This window comes from Macrotis lagotis, chromosome 3 (genome assembly GCF_037893015.1).
Source record: "Macrotis lagotis isolate mMagLag1 chromosome 3, bilby.v1.9.chrom.fasta, whole genome shotgun sequence".
NCBI classification, from domain to species: Eukaryota; Metazoa; Chordata; class Mammalia; order Peramelemorphia; family Peramelidae; genus Macrotis; species Macrotis lagotis.
Window position 1 is genome coordinate 167397576 of NC_133660.1, and position 19526 is coordinate 167417101.

Below are 19526 nucleotides of genomic sequence, written 5' to 3' on the forward strand. Positions count from 1 at the left end.
GTGAAATATCTTAGCTCCTTCTTTCTCTACATTCTCTTCCTCCCAGTACTTTCCACTATCACCTATTGACTCCATCTTTTTACCATATTATACCATTATATTCAGTTCCTTCCTGTGCCTTGTCTATGTATGCTCCTTCTAACTGCTCTTATAAGTGAGGAAATTTATATGGGTTTTCAGTATCTTCTTCCCATGCAAGAATACAAACAGTTTAACCTCATTGAGTTCCTCATAGCTAGCCCTTCTCGTCTACCCCCTATGGTTCACCTGAGTCCTGTGCTAGGAGATCAAGCTTTCTGTTCAGCTCTGGTTGTTTCAGTAGGAAAGTTTGAAAGTCCCCCATTTCATTGAAAGCCTATTTTTTTCCCCTGATAGAGGCTGTTCAGTTTTTTTTTTAGGTTTTTGCAAGGCAAATGGGGTTAAGTGGCTTTCCCAAGGCCACGCAGCTAGGTGATTATTAAGTGTCTGCGTTCAGATTTGAACCCAGATACTCCTGACTCCAGGACTGGTGCTTTATCCACTGCGCCACCTAGCTGTCCCTGAAGCTGTTCAGTTTTGCTGGGTAATTGATTCTCAATTGTAAACTAAGATCTTTTGCCTTATGGAATATGATATTCCAAGCCCTATGAACCCTCAAGGTAGATGCTGCCAGATCCTGTGTAATCCTGACTATAGAGCCATGGTAGTTGAATTGTTTGTTTATGGCAGTTTTTAGCATTTTCTCTCTGACTCTGGAGTTTTGAAATTTGGCTATAATTTCCTGCAAGCTTTCCTTTTGGGATCACTTTCAGGAGGTGATTGGTGAATTCCTTCTATTTCTATTTTATCCTCTGCTTCTAGGATCTCAGGACAGTTTTTTCTGTATTATTTCTTGAAAAATGGAATCTAAGCTCTTTTTCTGGTCGTGATCTTCAGGTATCCCAATAATTTTAAAATTATCTCTCCTGGATCTGTTTGCAAGGTTGGTTGCTTTTTCCAATGAGGTAATTTACATTTTCTTCTAATTTCAGGGTTTTTTGGTATAGTTTTATTTCTTCCTGATTTCTTGCAAAGTCATCAGTTTCCTTTAGCTCCATTCTACATTTGAAGGAGTTATTTTCTTTAGAAAGCTTTTTTATCTCCTTTTCTAACTGGCCAGTTCTTCTTTTTAAGGCATTCTTCTCCTCCTTGCCTTTTGTATTGCTTTTTCCATTTGGTTTTTAACATACTATTTTCTTCAGTACTTTTTGTATTTCTTTCACCAAACTGTTGATTTGGTTTTCATGATTTATCTGCATTGCTCTCATTTCTCCTCCCAATTTTTCCTCTACCTCCCTTACTTGCTTTTCAAAGTCTTTTTTGAGGTCATCAATAGCCTGAGCCCATTTTCTATTTCTCTTGGAGGTTTTGGATACAGAAGCTTCTACTTTGTCATCTTCTGAGTATGTATTTTGGTCCTCCATGAGACCAAAGTAATTTTTTATGGTCAGATTCTTCTCTTTCTGTTGTTTGCTCATTTAATCAGCCTTTGACTGATTTACCACACTTCCAAGGCTTTGGGGGGGGGGTTGGGGACAATCCACAGAGACCTTAATTCCTCCAAGGTCTTATGAGAGCTTTGACTGCTCTCTTGCCTGTATTCAGGCTCTCCCCTCTCCCCTGGAGCTGTGAGGAGGGTCCTGCTCAGTTATGGTAGTAATGGAGGGCCCAGACTGCACCCTGGATCTGAGTGTGGGCAAACAGCAGAGTCCTGCCCCAGGGAGAGCAGAAAGACCTTTGCAGTCCCCCCCTACCCCCTTACCATCTGTGAGCTGGGAGCACTGGAAGTGCTGGGTGGCTTTGCTGATTCACGCTGCAGGCTCTCACTGTAGGGTTGCTCTGAGACTGGTGCTCTACTCTGATGTGGCAGAGTTCTCTCACCACCCCTTCAAGCTGTCCTCGATGATCCCTGGGTCAAGAGGTCTGGAAACCATTCTCTCTGCCATGGACCCAGGTGCCTGGCCTGGCTGTACTGTGACTGTGGTTCTTTCCAACCCCCAATACTGGTGAAATAGACCTTTCCTGAGGAACTTCTAAGTTGTCTTGGACTGGGAAATTGTATCACTCAGTCTTTCTGTGGGTTCCTCCCCTCTAAATTTTGGCTAGAGTCATAATATGATGGCTTTTGGAGTTTTTTGGGAATGAGTTTCCGGAAATTCCTGCCTTCACACAGTCATCTTGCCCCCCCCCTTTTCTTTTTAAAAAAATACATGTGCAAACATATTTATAGCAATTCTTTTAGTGGTGGAAAAGAATTGGAAATTGAAGGGATGTCCATCAATTAGGGGAATGGACAAACAAGTTCTTGTATGTAATAGTGAAGGAATACTATTATACTATAAGAAATGATGAGCAGGATGCTTTCAGAAAAACCTGGAAAAACTTCCATAAATTGATGATAAGTTAAATGAGAAGAATCAGGAACATTGTATACAATTACAGCAATATTGTATGAAGATGAGCTATGAATAAGTTAGCTATTCTCAGCAACACAATGACCCAACCCAATTCTGCAGGACTTCAGGTAAAAGGTGGCTGCCAGTCTCCAGAGAAAGAACTGGTAGAGTTTGAATTCTGATTAAAGTACATTTTTTCTTAACTTTATTTGTTTCTTTTTTTGTCTTTTTTAAATAAAATAGCTTATTTGGAAATGTGTTTTGCATGACTACATATGTATAACCTATGTCAAATTGCTTGCCATCTCAATGAGGGAGGAAGAGAATTTGAAACTCAAAATTTATTTTAAAAATGTTCAAATTATTTTTACATGTAATTGGGGAAAAATAAAATATTAAATAAAATGCTATCTACCTCCAGAGAAAGAAGTGAAGCAGTCTGAATGCAGATCAAGGAATACTTTTCTAAAACTTTATTTTTCTTGGAGTTTTTTGATTGTTTGTTTTGCTTTTGGTCAGTGTTTTCCTTCACATATCTAACATGGAAATATGTTTTTCATGACATCACATGTATAATTTATATCAAATCGCATGCCTTCTAAGGAGGGGGATAGGGAGGGAGGGAGGGAGAGAATTTGGAACTTAAAATTATAAAGAAAGTTTAAAATTGTTTTTACATGTAATTGTCAAGAAATGAAATCTAAAAATTTTTATTAAAAAGAAAAAGGAAGCTAGACCTTAGTTCTAATCCAGACACTTAGATTGACAAAACATTGATTGTAGGATTGGTTTTATTTAACCTAACTCAAGTCAATCAATAATTAATCATTAATCATTTATTAAGTACCAATTATGTGTTAGGTACTTTGCTAACACTGGAGATACAAAAAGAGGCAAAAACAGTCTCTGCAAAACTGATAAACAATCAAGAAAACTCTTCCATCTCCCTTAAGTCCTGCCTTCTCCAATAGGCTATATAGTCACTTCAGATTTATAGCACCAAGCTGGTTTGAAGTCTTCCCAAGTAGAGCATGATTATGCTAGGGAGTTGACTCTATGCCTATTGGAATTCCCTACTATTCCCAGTCCTTAATTTAAACTAGGATCTCTATGCTTTGCCCAAGATATTCTCCATCACTCTATAAATGCTGTGCAATGTGTTTTTCTGAGTTTGCTTCTACTTGAAGAAGCAACCATCAACCAAAAAAAATAATAAGGGATATTTCAAAAGTAGGATTAAAAGTTTTTTACTCTATTATTATTAGAAAAAGATGATAAAATCTTCTTTGAAAGTTAGTTTATGGGAGGCTAGGTGGTGCAGTGAATAGAGCACCGGCCTTGGAGTCAGGAGTATCTGGGTTCAAATCTGACCTCAGACACTTAATAATTACCTAGCTGTGTGGCTTTGGGCAAGCCACTGAGCCCCATTGCCTTGAAAAATCTAAAATTAAAAAAAAATAAAAGTTAGTTTATGCTTCTTTTATGTTTTTTCTTTCTCATTAGTTTTACTTCCTTTTTACCAACATGACAAATATGAAAATATGTTAAACAAGATTATACATATACAACTTTTATCAGATTTTTCTCCACCATGGGGAAGCAGGAGGACAACAGAAAATTGTGGAACTCATAAACTTACAAATAGATGAATTTTGAAAACTACCTTCACATGTAATTGGCAACAAAAAAAATTTTTAAGTTAGTTAATGATTCCTGATAAATCTCTTTGCATTATAATGGTAACTCTAATGTGTATGGCTTTTTTTCCCTTCTTCTCCTGCTAGGTGGCCCAGGTGATGAGTGCTGCACCTGGAGTTAGGATGACCTGAGTTCAAATCCAGCCTCAGATTAAACTGAGTGACTCTGGGAAAGTAATTTTACCTGTTTGTCTCAGTTTCCTCATCTATAAAAGGGGGGGAGGTAACAATAGCACATAAATCTCAGGGTTGTTGTGATGTTCAAATGAGCTATTATAAAATGTCTGGCATGATGGCTGGTACAGAGTAGGTGCTTAATAAATGCTTGTACCCTCTTCTCATTTAATGCCATAATGACAAGTTTTTCTAGGAACAATTGAGGTATAAATCCAGGTCCATATAATCATTTTGCTTTTGCCTCAAATAAACATCAATCAAAAATGCCATATGTTCATAATTAGCCAACTAATTAATTAAATATTCATTAAAATCTGGGATGGTAGTAAGATAATCACTTTGGAAAATTAATTCTGATAATCTGGCTAATTAAACAGTCTGACCAGGAATCAAGAAAAATTAATAATGTGATGAAGGTTAGGGTAGGTGGGTGGTGCCATAGTGCATAGAGTGAGGGCTTGGAGTCTAGAACACTCATCTTCCCAAGTTCAAATCCAGACTCAGAAACTTACTATCTGTGTGACCCTGGATAAGTCACTTCTCTGCTTCAGTTTCCTCATCTGTAAAATGAGCTGGGAGAAAGAAAGGACAAATCACTTAACTGTCTTTGCCAAGAAAACCCCCAAAGAGTCATGGAGAGGCAGCCAGAGTGATTTGGGGCCAAGGTCTCCCACTGCATCTAAGACTACCCTCAATTGTCCTGATCTATATCAGGCCACTGGATCAAGAAGGTTCCAGAGTGCTTAGCATAGCCCCCTCACTTAAATTCCACTTTCTTGTATGCCATGGCATCACCTCACCTTCAAGAACAAAGGACAAACAATCACAACCTGTGGTCCTGTCCAAGTTCCTCATTTTAAAATGAACTGGAGAAGGAAATGGCAAAGTTCTTCAAGATCTTTGCCAAGAAAACCTCAAATGGGGTCATGAAGAGTCAGACTAAAAAAAATGACTAGACAACAATGTAGGTTTAGGATGTGCTTTAATAAAATTAAATTTTAACTTCCTTTCTCTAATTTCATATTCATTTTTTGAGTTTGTCATGATGATGATAGTCTTTTTGAGAAATGTATTACAATATAGTACTTATCCTTCATTTTTATTGTGATCTATGTAAAATTTCCTAAATTGTTTTTGAAAGCAAACTAATGATTAATTTTATATATAAAGAATTAAAATATCTTTTTTTCTAGGTTTTTTTGCAAGGCAAATGGGGTTAAGTGGCTTGCCCAAGGCCACACAGCTAGGTAATTATTAAGTGTCTGAGACCGGATTTGAACGCAGGTACTCCTGACTCCAAGGCCAGTGCTTTATCCACTACGCCACCTAGCCGCCCCTGAGAATTAAAATATCTTGAAAAGCTGTCATTTCTATATTCATACTTCAACATTTATAAAATATTTTATATTTATCTCATTTGATTCTCACAACAAGCCCTTTGGGAAGTTGTTGTTATCTCCATTTTTCAGATAGAGAAACTGAGAACAAGAGGTTAAATGATTTATTGGACTTTTTGAGGTGAGATTTGAACTCAGATTCTAATTCTTACAGTTCAAGTACTGAGGTCCTGAGCTCCAACTATTGAGACACCTAGTATATGTGTGTGTGTGTGTGTGTGTGATTGTTGTAAATAAACAGCTTTTTTGTTTTGTTTTTTGTTTTGTGAAGCAACAGTATAAGTGACTTACCCAATGACACACAGTATCAATTGTCTGAATTCTGGATTTGAACTCAGATCCTCCTGACTCCAGGGTCTGTGCTCTATCTACTGTGCCACAGCTTCTTTTTAAGAGTTAAATTAACTTCATGAAATCTAAAATGATGGTGAATGGCCCTTGGTAATTGAGTTTCATCTATATTTTAAGTATTGACATGTTGGAGGCTTTTACATATAGGCAGTTTCTTAGAAAGTTGCATTGTTAGGATTATTTTGGCAAATGTATTCAAAACCAAAAATTCATATTTATGGGCCTTTGATATTTATTAGTGAACAAGATCAATTTGATCCGTCCTGCACAGATGTTGGTATTACTTTTTAAATAAATGACATATTGATTTCTTTTGTTGTTTATGGTAGTCATTTACCAAGAGGACTCTCTTCAATAAACCCATCTTTTATAACAAAGCAAAAAACAGGTCCAACAAATCAAATGATAAAACAACTACATGTAATATGATATTGGGATTATTTTCTGACTCAACATCTTGTGAAATGTATTTTTCTTACTTGGGGGTATCTTTAATCTCTACTATCCTGATGCCTGAAACTCCAGGATGTTTTGCTTCAATGAAGGCAGCAAAAGGCCCTGGGTAGCTACTTTAGTGAAAAACTACAGACTTTTATATAGTTTGTAGAAACTAAATTTGCTACATTGTTCTACTGTTAGATGAACTGAGCTTTGGGGCCTTTGGTCTGGTGAAGTAAGGCATTGTATATTCCCCTGGTTAGCAGACTTTTTGAAGTATTGCTACTGAATCTTCATTTTTGTAATAAATTCTCTAACTGCTAGTTATAAAAATAACTCACAATCATGTAACCTATAGATCACTCTAATTGTCAGTAATAACTCATTTATATAGCCATTTTATGTATTATGAAGGTACCTTTTTAAACAGTCTTTATGAAGTTAGGTAGTGCAATTATGTCAAAATTACAGATGAGGAAACTGAGGATCAACAAGTCTCATTTGCTCACTTGATTATTATTGCATAATAAGAATCAGAGCAGGACCCTTCCCTACTCAGGTTCTCTGATTGACATTCTACAATATTGCCTCTCAAAACCTAATTCTTTTTTTGATCTATTCACCATAGCAACTTTTCCCAAATCTTTCAATTTTCAAACCTCCCATATCTCTCCTTCTACCTACCCTCTCAGATTCACTGAAAAAAAAATATGAGACCATTCTATAAGAACTCCCTTTTCTTTCCAGTACTTCATCTGGCATCACTCGGATGCCTTTTGCTGCTATCTCCCTCTTTCATCCCTGGTTCATACAAAGTGGACCTTCTTACCTTCTTCAACATGCCTTAGTGATCCAAGTTCATCCCATTATCTCTAAACATTACTCATTCTCTCATCTCTACTCTCTGATCTCTCCTGTTCTCCTGGCTGCTTCTCTATTATTTATAAACATGCTCATTTTCCCCTGATCCTCAAAAAGTTCTCATCATATTTGACCATCCTCACTAACATTTTTTGATTTCCTCCCTTTTAAGTTAAGAAGTTCATCCATAAATAGGTGCTTCTACTTATTTTGTCTCATTCCACTTCCAACCTCATCATTCTTCTAAAACTGCTAAAAATGATCTTTTAACTGACAAATCTTATAATCTTTTTTTTTTCAGCCCTCTTCTTCTTCTCTCTTCAGATTTTGACAGTATCTTTAGATTTTCATGACATTGTTCTCCCCTTGTCTTTCTCCTACCTGTTTGATTGATCCTTTTCTGTATCTTAACTTCTGTCATGCCTACTCTCTGTGGGCGTCCTAGGCTTTCTTCTCTTCTTCCTTTTCTTCTGTTTGGATTAATGATTTCTATTCTTATAGATTCAATTATAATTTCTCTGAAGATGATCATCAGGTCCTTCTGTTTCTAGATTGTTCAAACTATATGGTCTGAGCCAACTATAAATTCATACTATTTAATTGCAATTGTGTTTCATAATGTCTACATAAATTGCTGTTAGTGTTTATTCCTTTTATTCTTTCAATCTTCAATATTTGAATGAGAGCATGCAGTTTATACTATCCTGCAGAAGAGGCCCAAAAGAGCAGTTTGTCTCCTTTAGTATAACAGGTTCAAGTCACTTTTTCCTCATATGTAAAATGAAGGAGTTAGATAGATGACTTCTAAAGTTCTTCCAACTCTAAACTTCTATGATTTTCTGTCTGATATTTCCCTTTTTCTCTCTTATCAATGATATATCAATTCAATTCTGAATTTCTTTGAAACCATTTTTATCTTTCTCAGACTCCAATCCTCCTAATCCCTATATTCCTTGCTCCCTTCACTTTGTACTGACAAATTTGTATTATATTTCAGTGAGATCTTCTCCCTGATCCTCAAAAAGTCCTCATCCTATTTGACCATCTTCACTAACATTCTTTGATTTCCTCCCTTTTAAGTTAAAAAAGCATCTTCATGCTGGAAAGACCACAAATCTCCTACTTCAGTAAGTTATTAGTCAGGGGCAGCTAGGTGGTGCAGTGGATAGAGCACCAACCCTGGAGTCAGGATTACCTAAATTCAAATCTGACCTCAGACACTTAATAATTATCTAGCAGTGTGACCTTGGGCAAGTCATTTAACCTCATTGCCTTGCACAAAAAAAATTTATTAGTCTGATACTTATGGTAGAATTCCCCAAGTTCTCAAAATTTGTTTTTTCATTGATTTGTCTCTGAAGAAGAAATGTCCTTGCTCATTGCAATTCTGCAAAGGTATGGGAATGGGTGAGATTTTCATTTGCAGATGTCGATATTCTCTTCCTATCCTAAATCCATGACTTAAGGAACTCTAAGGAGCCCAAGGTCACACAAGAAGTAAATAGGTTTTGAAATTAGGTCTTCAAAATCCAAAGCCAGTATGCTTTTTACATAATACTGCTTCCTAAACTCCATCTCAAAATATGAATTTTTCTGGTTACTCTTAATGGATATGTTGGGTCTCATGTCCAAATAATATGAAAGGGTCGTAGAAGGATCTACAGCTAGAAGAAACTGCATGCCATACATAAGAAGGAATTGAGGCCCAGGGAGGTGAAGTGATTTGCCCTGGATTACACTGGCAACAAGTAATAAAGTCCAGTTTTGAACAGTAGACTAGTAATGCATGACACAGTGACTGATAATTATCAGTGCTTGATAATTTCTCTCACATCTATTTCACCTCTCATAATGTTTTTTTACTATTGATATTTTTTTATCATCTATTCTAGTCAGTGCTTAGTAAATGCTATTTTTTTTACTATTGATTTTTTTTATCATCTATCCTAGTCAGTGCTTAGTAAATTCTCAATTTTTTAACTATTGATTTTTTATCTATCCTAAGTCAGTGCTTAGTAAATTCTTTTTTTGACTATTGATGTTTTTTTTTATTATCCATCCTAGTCAGTGCTTAGTAAATTCTCTATTTTTCCTCCTATTGATTTTTTTTATTATCTATCAGAGTCAGTGCTTAATAAATTTTCTGTCTCTCTCCAGTAGCAATGTATGGATGTGAGAGTTGTATTAGAAGGAAAGCTGAGCACCCCCAAATGGACATTTTTGAATGGTGGTACTGGAGAAGACTGGAGAGTTCCTTGGACAGCAAGGAGATCAATCAATTCTTAAGGAAATTAAATCGGGTTATTTGTGGGAAAGGTCAAATGCTGAAGCTTAAATGCTCTGGTCACATAATGAAAAGATGGGACTTGTAAAAGACTGAAGGTAAAAGGAGGAGTGGAAGACAGAACTTGGATAGGCTGGACCGGACTCAACAACGACTCCTCCCCTTCTCTCTCTTCCTCTCTCCTTTCCCTGTCTCTTTCTCCTCCCCCTCTTCTCTCCTTCCCTTCTTTTCCTTCTCCCTCTCTCTTCTGTTTCCCTCTCCTCTCTTTCTTTTTCTCGTTTTCCATTTTTTACAAGGCAATGGGGTGAAGTGACTTGCCCAAGGCCACACAGGTATAGGTCATTATTAAGTGTCTGAGGCCGGATTTGGACTCAGGTCCTCTCCTTCTTTCTCACTTTCTCTCCCCCCTCTCCCCCTGTACTGCACTGCCTCTCATCAGTCCATTAGCTTCGGTTTCCTCCTCCAAAATGAGGGGCTGAGTCAATTCACCAGGCCCCCTCCCAGCTCCAACATCCACTTAGCCCTGAAGCACGCAGGGCAGGAAGGGCCCTTTAAGAAGCGCACATGCGCAGATCTCTTCCCCGGCGTATCCCGGGACCTGATGGGTTGGGCTCAGGGAGATCACGTGAGGTTGAGCCTATGGGAGCTCGGGGTTAAAGGGCCTCGTGTCACGTGACCCCGCCGGGGTGGGGTGGGGGTCTCCGGGCCGCGGCCGAGCATGGAGGCGGCGGAGGACCTGCCCTTGCGGGGCCTGGAGAAGTTGCCGGCGGAACTCGGGCCCAAGGTGAGGCAGAAGAGGCGGTGCGCCGCCGGCCGGGAGGGGCCGTGCTCAGGAGCGGGAAGCCCGGTTTTTTTTTAATTTAAAAAAACTTTTTTTTAGGTTTTTGCAAGGCAATAGCGTTAAGCGGCTTGCCCAAGGCCCCACAGCTGGGTAATTATGAAGTGTCTGAGGCCGGATTTGAACCCGGGGACTCCCGACTCCAGGGCCGGTGCTTTATCCACGACGCCACCTGGCTGCCCCAACCGCGTCTTGCAAAATAAATTGAGTCCAAGGAGGAGTTTTCCCTTCAATGAAAGTTTCTCTTTTTGAATTTCGTAAACATTTTTTTTTTTTGTAATAAATGTCGCCCAAGGAGGGGCGCGTCAGAGCAGGCCTCCCTGTGCTCACTGATGCCCCGAGATGGGGCTGTGTCGGCCGGGGGCCCCGAATTGGCGGTCCCCAGCCTCTGGCCAACGTCTGGAGCAGAAGCTGCCCCAGGGGCCCGCTGGGCCCTCCTAGGCCCGAAGGGATCGGAGCCCGGACAGCGTGGGGCCGCCCAGGAGGACTTGGTGCGGCGCTTTAGGGAGGGAGCTGCCAGAAAAAGTAGATGCTCCCCATGTGTGGGGTCAAGATCCACCTCAAAACTTGGAGGGTGGCTAGTGCAAAGGTGACCTCACACACTTAATAATTACCTAACAGTGTGGCCTTGGGCAAGTCACCTAACCCCATTGCAAAAAAAAAATGATTGAGGGGGTCCTCTGAGCAAAAAGGAAAAAAAAAGTTTATTTACTTTTTTCGAGAGAAGAGCAGCCAAGCAAGGTTATATGGCCCAGCGCCATCCTCCCTAAACCCCCTCTCTTGCTAACCCAGTGGGTTATTCAGAGTTATAATCTATGCGTGAAAAATCAACCCAGTATCAAAGAATATAACGTTTCATAAAATATTACCGAAGATCTTTTGTGCCTATCTAAATGAAATGTCTGAGTATGCAACGTCTCTTAAGGAAAGTCTGCCGTTTAAATCTGGCCTCAGACCTTTAATAATTACCTAGCTGTGTGGCCTTGGGCAAGTCACCCGGCTGCCTTGCAAAAACAGAACTAAAAAAAATCTATCCTCCTAGTAAGTAAAAACAGCCTTATCATCAAAAAAAGACTTTTTTACTTTTTAAAATAGGTGTATGTCCTGACTTTTTTTTATAATGGTTTGAATTTGACATTACATTATATTTACACACACACACACATATATATACACACATATATATACATGCATACATATACATATATACTTTATTATTCTAAATAAAGAATTCTGTGCACTATTTTAAAAAAGAGACTCCTGAGTCTCTTTGGAATGTAAGGTTTTTTTTCCCTCCTGGGAAAAGTCTACTATCTTAGGAAACAGCCTACTGTTTGGAATACAAGGGCCTTTCTTCTAGAAATAGTTTAAGAATAATAGTTTGTCCTTTCTGAGAGGACTTCACTAGGAATATTAAGCCTGAAATGGTTTTATTGGGCCTCAGACACATTACCCAGCTGTGTGGCCTTGGGCAAGCCACTTAACCCCATTGCCTTGCAAAAAAAAAAAAACCCTAAAAAAATTACTATACTCCTAGTAAGTAAAAATAGTCTTATCAAAAAAGAGGCTTATTTATTTTTTTAAAATAGGTGTATGTCTTGACTCTTTTATACTGGTTTGAATTTGAAATTACATTATATATACACACATATACTTTATTGTTCCAAATAAAGAATTTTATGCACCATTAAAAAAAAAGAGGCTTATGAGCCTCTTTGGAATGTAAGGTTTTTTTTTCTTCTTGGGAAAAGCCTACTACCTTAGGAGAGTGAGCCTACTGTTTGGAATACAAGGACCTTTCTTCTACAAATAGTTTAAGAAAAATAGTTTGTCCTTTCTTTAATATTTCTTAACCCTAAGAGGATCTCACTAGCAATATTAACCCTGAAATGGTTTTATTGGGAATATTCCACTCACCTATAATCTGTAGGAAACATCCAGAAATGAATTTCACCTACCTGTCACCTTTCAGGTATTTAGAGAAGTAACTTTTCTAGAATGTTTAAAACATGTGAATAACTCTTCAGTAAATCAAAGTTGTATGAAAATGTTTAGACTTTTAAATTGTTATGATTTTATGAGTGCCTGTGCCAGAATATGCCAATGATGTAGTAAAAGAAAGTATTGATCCAGTTTAATGAAATAATTCCCCCCCTCCTTTTTTTTCTCTACAGCTTCTTCATAAAGTAATTGATGGAATTTGTGGACTTGCCTATCCTCAATTTAAGGATTATGACACTATTTGGGATTCAACTGAATGGATTAGTATACTGGAGGATATTTCCAAATTTTTCAAAACTGTCATTGGTAAAAATAAAGATTTTGAAAAGGTAATAGCACCTCAAATTGGTCTTCTTTGTAATAAACATCTTAGATTTTTGTCACTTAACTCTAGAACAATTTATGATACATTGATACCTATGCTATTCTTAATATATATTTATGACATAGCAACATGTCATGAATTCAGTGTAATTAGGAAGGCCAGGCTATTGGTAATGGGAAAGTGATATGGGTGATGTTTTTTGATTAATGTGTAAATTGGATTTAAGTGAGACGGAATTGCATAAAGTCATCAGTCTCACTCTCTCTTCTAAAGTCATCCTGGCAAGACAGAGTCAAGACAGCATGGCAGAATATTTTTAAAAAATAGCTCTACTGGTTTTTCAGTGCCATAGGTTGTAATTCTTTTGGCTTATATGACAACTCATCAGGGTCAACTCCTTACTCTCTTACTATCTCTTTATTTAACTTAGGAAGATCTTCCTTATTAGGGAACATGTTAATCAGAAAAAAAGAGTTGGAAAAAAACTGCTTTAATTTTGTAAGTTATCAGTGACCCAGCCCCATGGAGGAGTAGACCTCTATGCCTTCTTTGAGCCTCCTCTTTTCCTACTATAGCTTTAAAAAACAAAGAATGAAAACCTTCTTGTTATCTTTACTTTTCTCCATCAGCCTTAGCTCATTTTGAATTTAGTACTTCATACTCTCTTCTTATAGATTCATGTTACAAGATACACTGACATCTTTTGTCATCATTATTTTATACATAGCAATTCCCTCTACTAGATTGGAAGCTCCTTAAGGGTGGAGAGTGTGTGTTACTCAGTTTTATATTCCCTAAAACACACCTAAGGTAAGGCTTATGTGCTCAGGAAATGTTTAGCCATATTTATTTCTTAGTTTATTGGTTCACAAACTATCCCCCAGCTCACAGACATTTTGGAGTAATACTCAAACTTATTACTCACTGAATATTTGATACCAGAAGATGAAGCAATACGAAGCAATTAGTTTGCCAGAACTTGGAATTTTTTTACACATTTCCCCCCATGTTTAATTTTCATGTGTTTAACATTTTTCTTAGTTGGGGATCTTTGGATAAGAACAAAGGGATTATAGTGTTTAAAACTAAGAAGATCCTTTGGTCATCTAGCTCATCTCTCTCATTTTATAGATGAGGAAGTTGAGATTTTCCCAAGAGCACACAAGATACTAAGTAGCAGATTTAGGATTTAGCTTCAGGTCCTCTGATTATAAATCTTAGAACTTGAGTTAGCAAAATTTGAACTTTTGTATTTTCTAATTGACTGGTTGGGTCTCCTTTTGCAGATTTGAACATATCCTGGCTGTGTGATAAAACTTTTGTCTCTAAAAACTACTGGGAAAAATTAAAGTACAAATTTTGAAAATATCAGCCAGAATTTTCCTATGTCTTGTTGATCTTTTCAACTATGTTGTTTTATTTAGCTTTTAAATGTGAATTCTATTTTTAATTTAAATATTTTAATTGCATATTTCAAAGGTGATTGAACAGTTGAATCACTTAAGCTCAGATCATCAGAAGACAATCATGAAATGTTTGAAAAGTCGGAAGGATGAAATTAGGAAAGCCCTCTTAGGAGAAATAATTGCCATTTCTTCTACTCAGTTACAGGATTTTGATTGGCAGTTAAAGGTAAGATTATATAATTGGGATTGTGCATGTTTAAATTATTTTTTTTGATTCCTTAATAATGAGTAAAATTGTTTTTTCTTTTTTATAAAGAAAATAACACATCTCTAAAATGTATTATTTTTACAGCCTGTTTAGATAATCTAATTTTTGAAATCTGTTTTTAATTAAGTCTTAAATAGAAGTATATAATTACATTGAAAATAGTTAAACACATGTATTGCATTCCTAACTCAAAACAGAACAGCATGAATTAGATTGCTAAAATTCTTATGATTTCTAAGGAACTTTGCTTCATAGGGGTGTTTTTTAAAGTTCTGGCCTTGGTCATTTTTTTTGTTATATCCTCTCTGGTAATGGCTGAACTCTTACCTCTTACCTATGTATGTGGTTTCTAAATCTGTATCTCTAGCTTTGGCTTCCCTTCTGAGTCCAATCTTGGATCTTCAGCTGCCTAGAGGACACATTTACCCACTTGTCTCTCTGGCTTCTGATACCCAACATGGCTAAAACATTACCTTCCCCTCTAACTATTTATTCTTCTTGGTTCCTTTCTGTGGCATCACTTATGTCTCAATACTCTCTACTCAAAAATCACTCCTTTCTCTGTCTTCTTTGAAGAGAACATTTTAAGCCTAGCAACCACATTGATATTTGTTTCCAAACATTCCTTATGCTCAAAGACCTCTGTGACTTTACCCCCATTTTTTTTCTCTATCTTGGAATGCTTTTTCTTCCTCTAGCCTGGAATGGCAGAATTTAAGCACTTGTGGCTATCATGTTTTGTTTTTTGAAAGGTCTTTGTTACCGTCCCGTTCAAAGTATTGTTATAATTTCCAGTAGAAAATGATTTTGGAGATTTTTGAAGGGCAATGATAGTACTGTTGAATTCCACCCAATTAAAATGCTTCCTCCTGCAGGAAGCTTTCTCTGAGCTTCCCTGTCCTCCTATAGTACTTGTTTTATGCTTTTCTAGTACATTTAGAATACAGTGTTGGGTATTTAGTCATTTATATGTCTCATGCTCCTATTAAACTGCATTATCCCTACAAAAATAGAATGGTTCGAATTTATTTGTGTTTCATGACTATCCATGACCAAAGACTTCAAAAGGAGAGCTTTCTGAGAATGAGCCTCTTCAGAAGTTGGATGAGGGTCATTGCCAAAACTTGAAGCCTTTCTAGCCTATTAGAAGCTGCCCAAACTTGTGCTTGACTGGACTGTCCTGGTCTAGCCTTTGAGAACCCATGGTCACTTTCCATGCACCAGGATGAAGCATCGTGCTAGGACTTTCTGCCTGGGCTCATATTAGGCAATTGAACAGTTAAGAAAGCAGGCTGGCATGGTTATGATTTTACATGGATGTGATTCATTTATTCCTTGTAGTTTCACATTTCATAGCAGGCAAAGTCATCCTCTAAAAATTTGATGTTCTGTAGGTTCGAAATGTATAATTAACAGTCTTGTTTGATTTTTTTCCCCTTAACTATTGTTTACTTTATTTTAAATAGCTTGCTCTCTCTAGTGATAAGATTGCTACATTGCAAGTCCCACTTCTGAACCTTGATCTAGATGTAAAGGAAAATGGTGACATTAAACAATATTCTGTAGAAATGAATAAAGAAGAACTGCAGAATTTAATAAATTCATTGGAAGCAGCTAATAAGGTATTGTCATGTTATTGAACAGTTTTGTGTTTAAGTTTGTATGTCTGCTTTAATCTTCAGGGTTTTATTATCCTGGAATAAAATGAGTAAAATACAGTTTTGTTTTTATTATTTCCTGTATTTTTCTTTAATGTTTTACATTGAGTTGGAAAAGGATTTTGTTGACAAGTAATCTGCTAGGGGCAACCCTAGAGTCAGGAGGACCTGAGTTCAAATGCGGCCTCAGACTCTTAATAATTACCTAACTTAACCCCATTGCCTTGCAAAAATCATAAATAAACAAACGAATAAATGCAGACAAGTAAACTGCTATTTTGTAGTTAAGAAATGAATTAATAACTATGTATTGATATACTGTATAAAAATTTTGCTAATTCTAACATAATTTATCAGCTTTTCCTTGTTTGATTTTGGTGTGCTTTTAACTTTAGAATTTGTTCTTATTGAACTTTGTTCTTAGTGTCCATCTTTTAATTGGACAGATGAGCGAAAATGATACTGAGAAGTATTCCATTTGGAAAATTCTTAGACAATTTTGATTTCTTAAAGTATATTTAGGATAAAAAAGTAAACCTAATTAGCACTTTATGAGTACTTTATATTCAGTTATATAAACATTAAGTAACAGCAGTGACTTAAAGTAATAGATTTGTTTTCTAGATTTGTCATGTGATACAAAGTTATAATAGTATTTTTTTATCTGAAGGCTGTTTTTGGATGTGAACTTATATAGTCAATATATATATAGCAAGAATTTAGTGGCAGAAATTAAGACTGAGGGAGAATTATATAAATGAATACTTTTGTATTTCTGGTGCATATCATTAGTGCTCAGCCCAGTTAGGTAATAGCTGGGGTCATGGAAACTATACTGCCTTTACCACAAACTCATCCTTCTGGTTCTATGCCTGTTATCTTATCCTTCTCAATTTTTTAATAGGTTTCAACTTTCTTTCTGAGTACTGTCATTGTCATTGTGTTCCTAATGATAGGTCTATGTATCCCCTAGCAAACCTAGTGCCTGGAATTGGTGCTTATATGGATCTTAATCAGTGTTTACTTTGGTGGAGACTACCTCCACCTCTTCTGTAGCTCCTTTAAACTCCTGATTAAATCCCCCTCAACAATAGTGCCTTCCTTCTCTTTCCATTTTTGTCTTCCCTTAGACTGTGAGCTTCTTGAGGGCAGGGACTGTTCTATTTTCCTTTCTCTGTATTGCCAACACATAGCCCAGAGAATGGTACAAAGTAGACACTGAATCAGTGCCTGTTATGTGAGATCAAGTCAGCAGAGTGGACTGAAAGGGATGTTGGACTTGGATCAAAGACTTGGAGACCTGGTGGAGTCACTTTATTTTGGGGGCTTGATTTCTGATCTGTCAGTGAGGAGGCATTGGACCATTCTCAGGACCTTCCCAGTACCAATATTTGGTGTTTTCAGAATATGTTGAACAGCAGTGATTTGACAGCTGACCTGTCTAGCTGGGTTCATCAACCCAGTCCCCAAAGTGAAGGACCCACATCAGTTAACAGTCATGATAGCAAAATGACATAGTTCTTCATACTTTTTTCCTTCAACTTTTAAAAAATATTTCATTTTAGCATTATACCAATATCCCATTATGAGACAAGCTGACTTTTTCTTTCATTTTGTCTTTTAAGGTCATCTTGCAATTGAAGTGACTGGAAATGATGGATGATAGAGACATCGACCTCTTACTATTACAACAGAGATGGCAGCAAGAGGGGAGTGTGCTCAGAGAACCAGGGGATATACTGTTATAGTATACTGACCTAAGCAAGCAACAGTAATCTGACATTAGAAAGATGGAAGTATTTATTTGGTTAGGAAAAACTACTATGGTTGATGAGAAAAGCATAAAAAAAGTTAAAGATTATAATACTGTTTTATATTTTTTTAAAATTTGTTTTATGTATTATTTTGTAGAGAAATCTTCAGAAACATGTCTGTTTAGAAAAATACCCTGTTTTATGTATACTAAATACATCAAGTTAACATAAGCATTCCAAGTACAAATTGTACCATTTTTTAAAAAAAAGTTTATAAGTACTAGTACCATAATGATGGGATTAATAATTTTAAATGTTTAGATCTAATTTTAAAACTATGTAATACTCCTCCTGAATATATTTATATCTCTATACACATATATCCAAACACATTATATATCTGTACACATGTAAATGACTATACAGATATACAATTTATGAATTATTTTATAAATATTTCAGAAACAAATTTATGTCATCTAGTACTTAATGACTATTAGTCACAAACTAAACCTAGAGAAGAAAGGAATCTTAGCTGAACAAGATTCTCTTCCACAATGTATTTGACAAGGGAATATTAAGCTTTTGTTTGAGGACTCTAGTGAAAGGGATTCTCTGACTCCTGAGATGGTCCATTACCCTTTTGATTGTCCTAATTGTTTGGAAATCCTATTCACTGACTTGAAATCTATCTTTATGACATCTCCCATTAATTTCTGATGTCTTACTGTAACTAAGAAGTGGACCTTTTAAAAGATAGTAGTTTCTTTCTGAAATTGTAGGGCTCAGAACTGAACACAGTATTCCAGACGTGGCCAGAGATGTCTTGGTTACTGTGGCACAGTCACCTTTTCCTCTCTGCTTCTCAGTGACATATGGGAGGACAGATTGACCTTTTGGCTGCCATTTACCACTTGATTCATGTAGAATTTGCTTTGGTCCCTAGATTTTTTTCAGACTAGTTGCTCTGTAAACATTGTTTCCCTGCTTTGTATTTGTGGAGATTACTTTTTTGAACATAAGTGTAAGTCTGTCTAATTAAATTCATCCCTGTAGTCTAAGCTGACTAGCATCTGGATATCAACTTTGTCATCAGACATGCTGGTCATCTCCCTCAGATTTTTATTAAATCAACTGCTTGGATGAACATGTATTTATTTTCAGGCTTCTTATATTTGACTCATTTTCCCACATTCTGTAGTCCAGCCTCATTATTATCCTTACACATTTCATCCATGGGTTCATGCATGGGTTGTCTGGCCTAGAGATGAATTCCCTTCTTGCCTCTACCAGTTTTTCCTTCTAAATTCATGTCAGCTCTTCTACCTGAGGGTTTCTGATAGCCTTGACTGTTGCTGAGCAATGCTGACTTTGCCTTGCATTTATTTTGTATATATTTATATGTGTACATATTGTGAATATTCCTTGATAGAATATAAACTTCTAAAGGGCAGGGGCTATTTTATTTGTGTCTTTTTATCCCTGTTGTCCAGTATATTACCAGTCAAACTCATAGGTGCTTTTAAAAGTAATAATAAGGATGATTATAGCTAGCATTTATAGTATACCTTCTATGGGCTAGGCCTTCTGGTAAGAGCACTTTACAGATGTTATCTCATTTACCCTTACAACCACCCTGTTCTGTAAGGTGTTATTA

The 19526-nt window shown here is 36.7% G+C and overlaps 1 protein-coding gene across 1 annotated transcript; it reads left to right on the top strand.

The window, feature by feature from the left end:
- Positions 1-10285: 10285 nt before the first annotated feature.
- Positions 10286-18932, top strand: COMMD8 (COMM domain containing 8). Its single transcript, XM_074229506.1, has 5 exons — positions 10286-10403; positions 12632-12787; positions 14263-14415; positions 15924-16079; positions 17741-18932. Exons 1-5 carry the CDS (start codon positions 10338-10340, stop codon positions 17759-17761), a joined length of 552 nt encoding a protein of 183 aa, XP_074085607.1. The 5' UTR covers positions 10286-10337; the 3' UTR covers positions 17762-18932.
- Positions 18933-19526: the final 594 nt, after the last annotated feature.

Excerpts from the sequence above, each read along its gene's own strand:
- COMMD8 (XM_074229506.1), top strand. The coding sequence starts at position 10,338 with ATGGAGGCGGCGGAGGACCTGCCCTTGCGGGGCCTGGAGAAGTTGCCG. Across the intron at positions 12,788-14,262 it reads AAAATAAAGATTTTGAAAAG|GTGATTGAACAGTTGAATCA; the intron begins GTAATAGCACCT and ends CATATTTCAAAG. Across the intron at positions 14,416-15,923 it reads ATTTTGATTGGCAGTTAAAG|CTTGCTCTCTCTAGTGATAA; the intron begins GTAAGATTATAT and ends TATTTTAAATAG.